Source organism: Maylandia zebra, linkage group LG9, assembly GCF_041146795.1.
Source record: "Maylandia zebra isolate NMK-2024a linkage group LG9, Mzebra_GT3a, whole genome shotgun sequence".
In the NCBI taxonomy this organism is placed as follows: domain Eukaryota; kingdom Metazoa; phylum Chordata; class Actinopteri; order Cichliformes; family Cichlidae; genus Maylandia; species Maylandia zebra.
Genome location: NC_135175.1, coordinates 17,961,575 through 17,967,574, shown reverse-complemented (window position 1 = coordinate 17,967,574; position 6,000 = coordinate 17,961,575). Strand labels below are relative to the sequence as shown.

The 6,000-nt window shown below is 41.1% G+C and overlaps 1 protein-coding gene across 1 annotated transcript in view; it reads left to right on the top strand.

Annotated features, from left to right (window-relative positions):
- spag6 (sperm associated antigen 6) overlaps positions 1–4,242 on the top strand; it is a 6,036-nt gene extending 1,794 nt beyond the window's left edge. The window contains exons 4-11 of the mRNA XM_004546557.3: positions 468–651; positions 823–1,028; positions 2,254–2,427; positions 2,515–2,667; positions 2,794–2,985; positions 3,411–3,527; positions 3,624–3,769; positions 3,980–4,242. Of these exons, the coding sequence (XP_004546614.2) occupies positions 468–651; positions 823–1,028; positions 2,254–2,427; positions 2,515–2,667; positions 2,794–2,985; positions 3,411–3,527; positions 3,624–3,769; positions 3,980–4,043 (1,236 nt within the window). The 3' untranslated portion in view covers positions 4,044–4,242. The remainder of the gene's footprint in view (positions 1–467; positions 652–822; positions 1,029–2,253; positions 2,428–2,514; positions 2,668–2,793; positions 2,986–3,410; positions 3,528–3,623; positions 3,770–3,979) is intronic.
- Positions 4,243–6,000: the final 1,758 nt, after the last annotated feature.

The following is a 6,000-nucleotide window of genomic DNA, read 5'->3' as shown; positions in this document are numbered from 1 at the left end:
TGTGGTAGCTCACGGAGCAGAAAGAAAAACACGCCTTTTCCAAAATCTCCCAGGATCTAGTGATTTTGTAAGCCACAGCACGGGAATCATGGGAAGGGAATTGCAATGTTTCATCATGGGGTAAAAAGAGATCATTTTAGAAATTTTTTGTATTGATTTGCAGTGATTTCTTTTCCTGTAGGGGAGCAAGTGGACCGAAACCCCACCCGACAGCAAAATACTAATCAGGAAGCCCAACAGAATTAACACATCCCCTCACTGCACTGTGTGGCTGTATATATTATTTTATTTACATACTTTGTAGGAAAGCTTCAGAGCACAGAAGCCATATTTCTGGACATTTTTAGAGAAACCCAAACAGCAAAAATGTAAAATATTTAATATGATTTACGTAAGATGACAGTTTAATTGAAGGGTGCAGTTCATTTTAAAAACTGATGCAGGTGTCTGTGTATGTTTGTGTGCAGAGGTTCTATAAGAAGGCAGCAGCATTTGTTCTGCGTGCAGTAGCCAAACACTCCCCAGAGCTGTCGCAGGCTGTGGTGGCCTGCAGGGGGGTGGACGCTCTGGTTCTGTGCCTGGAGGAGTTTGACCCCGGGGTGAAGGAGGCTGCTGCCTGGGCTTTGGGCAACATTGCACGACACAATGCGGGTTAGGAGGGTACACTCATCAAGAAGCTGATAGAGAATGACTTCATGGAGTGATTTCATAGTTCGAGCATGCAACACTTTATGATTTACTACATTTTTCTAACATCATTCTTTGTTTCACAGTTTTTTGCGTGTGTATGTGTTCACCGCCTTTCCCTCCTCTCCCATGCAGCCTTGTCTCAGTCAGTGGTGGACGCGGGTGCCGTTCCCCTGCTGGTCTTGAGTCTTCTGGAGCCAGAGATGGCCCTCAAACGCATCGCAGCCTCCACTCTCAGTGACATCTCCAAACACACGCCAGAGCTGGCACAGACTGTGGTGGACACTGGAGCCATCGCACACCTGGCACAGATGATCCTCAGCCCAGACACCAAGCTCAAGGTGAGGCCCTAATGACTGTTTCGATGTCTCGTCAGAATAGCCAATGCTTTAGCTCAGGTTAACATGTGTCAAAATGCGAATCAAAGAAACGCCAGCCTTATTTAAATACATTAATTTATTATTTTTACACAGTAATTTATAATCTTTTTAGAGAACTTATTTGGGTTTTTTTTTGTTAAATGTTTAAAAGAAACACAATAAATAAAAAAGTAGTCAAAACATAAAGTGTAAAAGCCTCAGAATATTAATGATTTTTATGCTAAAATATGTCATCTAGACATGGGTACATTAGCAATGTGTACTGTGATTTTCCAACACTTACTACACAATTTATCTAAATTTAAGGTGTACTTTTCAGTACTTAAAATACTTATCTGTCCCTAATTATCTTTAAAATGTAGGAAGAGTAGAATGAGGACCTAACAAGTGGCAGTTTTAAAGAGAACAAATTATATTCTAAATATTTTGGATCACTGAATACTTTTGGAGTATAAAAGTAAGGACTTCCATATTCTACTTTACGTTAATCTTTTTTATGTTATATTTTTGGAATATTTTGGTGTAAATGATAAACAATTATTATTAGGGGTGTGGGTAGCATTATTGAAAAAAAGTATGTATGTTAGTGTGTACTATAAGAATTTTTTTATTTGTACAAAAACACGCAAGGAGTTGTTCTTTTTTTTTGTGCTACTTAGCAACTCCATTGATTCACATTTCAAAAAGTCTTATCCTGTCCTGAGATAATTTATTATTTCTGACTTACTAAAATATTCCTGCAGAATTTTATTTTGAAATGTTGGCATGAAAATATCTTTCACCATGAATACTTAACAGGAAACTTTATTCAGTGCAGACCTGTTGAGCACAAATTCTGATTGTACAAAATTCAGTTAAAGCTTATAAATGATCAGCGTTTTAAAATCTGCGAGGCTTAAATATTGAAAAAAAGTATTGTGTAAAATATGAAAATCATTTTTTTATAAGGACACTTTCTGAAACCAATCACTGTTAAAAAAAATTAACATGCTTAGAATTTGGATAGGTTTTCACTTTCAGATGGAGTTACACATTATGTTCTAATTTCTTGTTAATAAAACAAAATTACCAGAAGAAAAAGATGCTGTAAATTTAAATGGAGAACATGCAGTATTGACTCAATCTCCATTTCAACACTGTAAATGATCTCTGAAAATATTCAGGCATCTTTTTTGTCTCCATCTAGAGGCAGGTGTTCGCTGCCCTCACTCAGATCAGCAAGCACTCCGTGAGCCTGGCAGAGATGGTGATAGAAGCTGAGATCTTCCCCGCAGCCATGTCCTGTCTCAGAGATCCAGATGAGTACGTCAAGAAAAATGTCGTCACCCTAATGAGGGAGGTGGTGAAACACACTCCAGAGGTACGGTGCGCACTCACATTTGCAGGCACAAACGCACACAAAAGAGACGCACAGTCAAGTGCCTGCATGCGTGTTTTGTTTTCCCAGCTGGCCCAGGTGATTGTGAACTGTGGGGGCTTGGAAGCAGTGATTGACTACCTGGGCAATTGCCATGGAAACGTGCGTTTGCCTGGCATTATGATGCTGGGATATGTGGCAGCTCACAGTGAAAGCCTTGCCATGGCTGTCATTGTCTCTAAGGTGGTAATAACTCTTTATGTGACAGCTAATCCAGCCACTGAAGCCAGTGATGTTTCTTCATGCTTGCTATGTAGGTCATGTTAACTGAGGCGGCCCTGTTGTGCTGTGTGCCCTCCTGTCCTGCAGGGGGTGCCCCAGCTGGCCCTATGTCTGTCGGAGGAGTCTGAAGATCACATCAAGGCGGCCACAGTCTGGTCAGTGGGCCAGATAGGGCATCACACCCCTGAGCACGCCAAGGCAGTGACCATAGCTAACCTGCTGCCCAAAATACTGGAGCTTTACATGAACGCCAGCAGCTCTGAGGACCTGCAGACCAAAGTAAGGGTTTCCTCTGAGCATCCAGAGAATCAGCCTTTTTTCTCACAGCACAAAGTCACAAAAGTGTTTGCTTATGATTTTTTATGTTTACATGACTTTTAAACAAACTAATTACAGTCAAAGGCCCTGTTATCAGCGACAGAAGTACACCTTCGGTACATTCTCAGCTGCACTAGGATTAGAATTGAGGAGCCTTTTTTCAGCCATGCAAAGTATCTAAAATCAAAGGTTAGCTGGGAAGTTATTAAAAATAACTATTTATTTGATTGGTTTTGGACATCAGCACCAAGCTGTTCCACTTGGAAGTTACACTTCTGTCCCAGTCTTTGCTGTTTTTAAGGACTCGTTGAGTCTAGTGTCTCTCTCCTATAATGTCTCTGAGTGGGATCAAATGTGAAGGACTTTCTGTTCTTGTGCACTTTTAGAGTAAAAAAGCTCTGAAGAGTGTTCTGCAGAAGTGTACTTACCTGCCAAGTCTGGAGCCCCTCCTCTATGAAGCTCCAAGCAACATCCTTAAACATGTGGTCTGTCAGTTCAGCAAGGTAACTCTACAAGCAGGACCATAATCTGATCAAGTCTTTTTTTATTTGGTGTCATTTAGTTCAAGACTGTTTTTCATGCCAGTCCTTTTCTCAAAGGTGCTGCCTCACGACAGCAAAGCACGGCGCCTCTTTGTGACCAGTGGTGGACTGAAGAAAGTCCAAGAGATCGAGGCTGAGCCCGGGTCTCCCCTCCAGGAATACATCAATGCCATCAACAGCTGTTTCCCTGAGGAGATAGTGAGGTACTGTGTTCCTCCCAGCAGACACGCTCGTGCATGCTGGAGTATACTTTTTGATTTCCGAACCTTGTTATCCACAGCAGATCATCTGACCATATATCATGTTTTTAGAAAAAATGTGACTAAATGAAAAGCTTGAAAATGAACAAAAATGGAGGTTATATTATGGAGATTCTTCAGTGGCATTTACAGTATGTGTCATCTGTGTTTCAGGTACTACTCTCCCGGCTACTCGGAGGCCTTGCTTGAGCGATTAGATGACTACCAGCCGGCCTGACCTTGGCTCACAGCACACATCCGGTGTCCATATTCATGTGAAGATATACTGTGCCTTTGCAAATGTTTTTCTTTTCCTTTTGTTTTTCCCCAAAAGTTTTCATGCCAACTGTTAAATTAAAAGGCCGAATATCCAATAAAAAGACAGCATCCAGGCTAGAATGTTCTCTTTAGATGCTACACCTGCTTCTGCAGTCTAACGGTGCATCCGCAGCCAGCGTGACATTTCATGCAGTTGGAAGTGTTTCTGTTCTGCACAGAGAGGTCAAAGGTCAGGTTCAGTGACACAGCAGCAAGTAGTAGAGATTTAATTAGGCTGTGTGCTCGCTGACACGTGGATCTGACTCAGCCCCCGTCTAAGCTCCTCAGCTCCTGAGACAGAGACATCAAAGTCATACTCTTGGATAGAGACATGTTACAGCGTTATTTCTTTACTTGGCTCATGGCGGGAAACAGATGGCTCTTATATAAAAGCTCGTGTCCATCGGTGCTTGTTATTACGTCACATAATGCAGAAAAGCAACAAAATAAATAAATGCATTAAAAGAAAAGAAAAAAACATGACAATGAATTCACCTGGCGTGTGCTCATCCGCTGCTGAGCTCTGCAGGGCTCAGTCTGCCCCCTGGCGGTTGTGAATATCGCTGCACTTCAGCTGCGCGCGTGTGCGTGCAGCAGCTGCGGCGCACATGGCGAGTCGCTCTTTGTTTATTGTGTGCTGGGTTTCCCGCACTGAAGGGACGGTGCCCCGGCCTCTTACCGCTGCACGGGTCTGGACGCATCACGGCAGCAGCTGCCGACACACTCTCTTATTATAAAAATAAAGACGTGTGCTCGCGACAGGACGCATTTGATCGCCTGTAGCGTCACGTGAATTGTACAGAATGATTGTAGACCAAACGCTGTTCTCTTAGTGCACTGATCGTTTTATATTTCTTGTTTTTAAATTTGTATTTATTTATTTGGGTTTTGAACCACTTGCAGCTCCGTGTGAATAATAAACATGCTGTAGAGGTTACAGGTTAAAGAAGCATGAAGCACGAATTGGAGAAATGTTTGAAAACATAAGCTGCCGTGTTTCTTCCTCATTGGACTCTCGTACTGAAAAGTGTGAAACCTTCATCCAAAGCCACAGGACGACCAGAGGCAAAGTGTTTTAATTTTGTGCGTTCGTTCCCCTTAAACTACTGTACGAAACTAACACGTACAATAATAATAATAATAATAATAAAAAACAACAACTAAAAAGTTGGATATAGTTATACTGATCCAAAGACTTGTAATACGAGTACATGACGCTGATGGTTCATTAGTGTGTGTGTGTGTATATATATATGTATATATATATATATCCGTATTAATATAGGCTGTTTTAAAGAGAGGCGACATGTTCACCAGGGTTTCCAAACTTAATGATAGTATACCGAGCTTACGATCGAGCTGATGGTGACGAGCTTTTCTTTTTTTTTTAATTTTTAATTAAGTATAAAAATAATAAGCTGATGAAAACGACCCGGTACGGGAGAAGCGTTTGTTCACACGGCCGCGAGCCTCTGCTCAAAACTGAAACACACCTGTAGACTGTGTACGCGCATTCATCTTTAACACTTTTTTTTCCTTTTTTTTTTTTTATATTTCAGTGGAAAACTAACTTTGAAGTGCGCTCTGGTTTACGAGGAAACAAAACTTTTATTGCAAAATCAGCGCAATAATTAGCCAAATGTCACGATTTTAATATATTTAGTCACTGTTAAAATGTCACAGCCTAATACTTTTAATAAGGCTCAGCTCCCTGTTGAATTAGCAGTGCCAAATATTTAAGCAGTTAAGTGGAAAAAGCAGACATGTTGAAACAGCTGCGCAACTTTCAGATGTTTGCGTTGTTGTTTTTGCGTGTGTGTGCAGAATTTGGTGAGATCCCTTAAATTCTACTTCAAGTTATAAAATAAATAAATAAA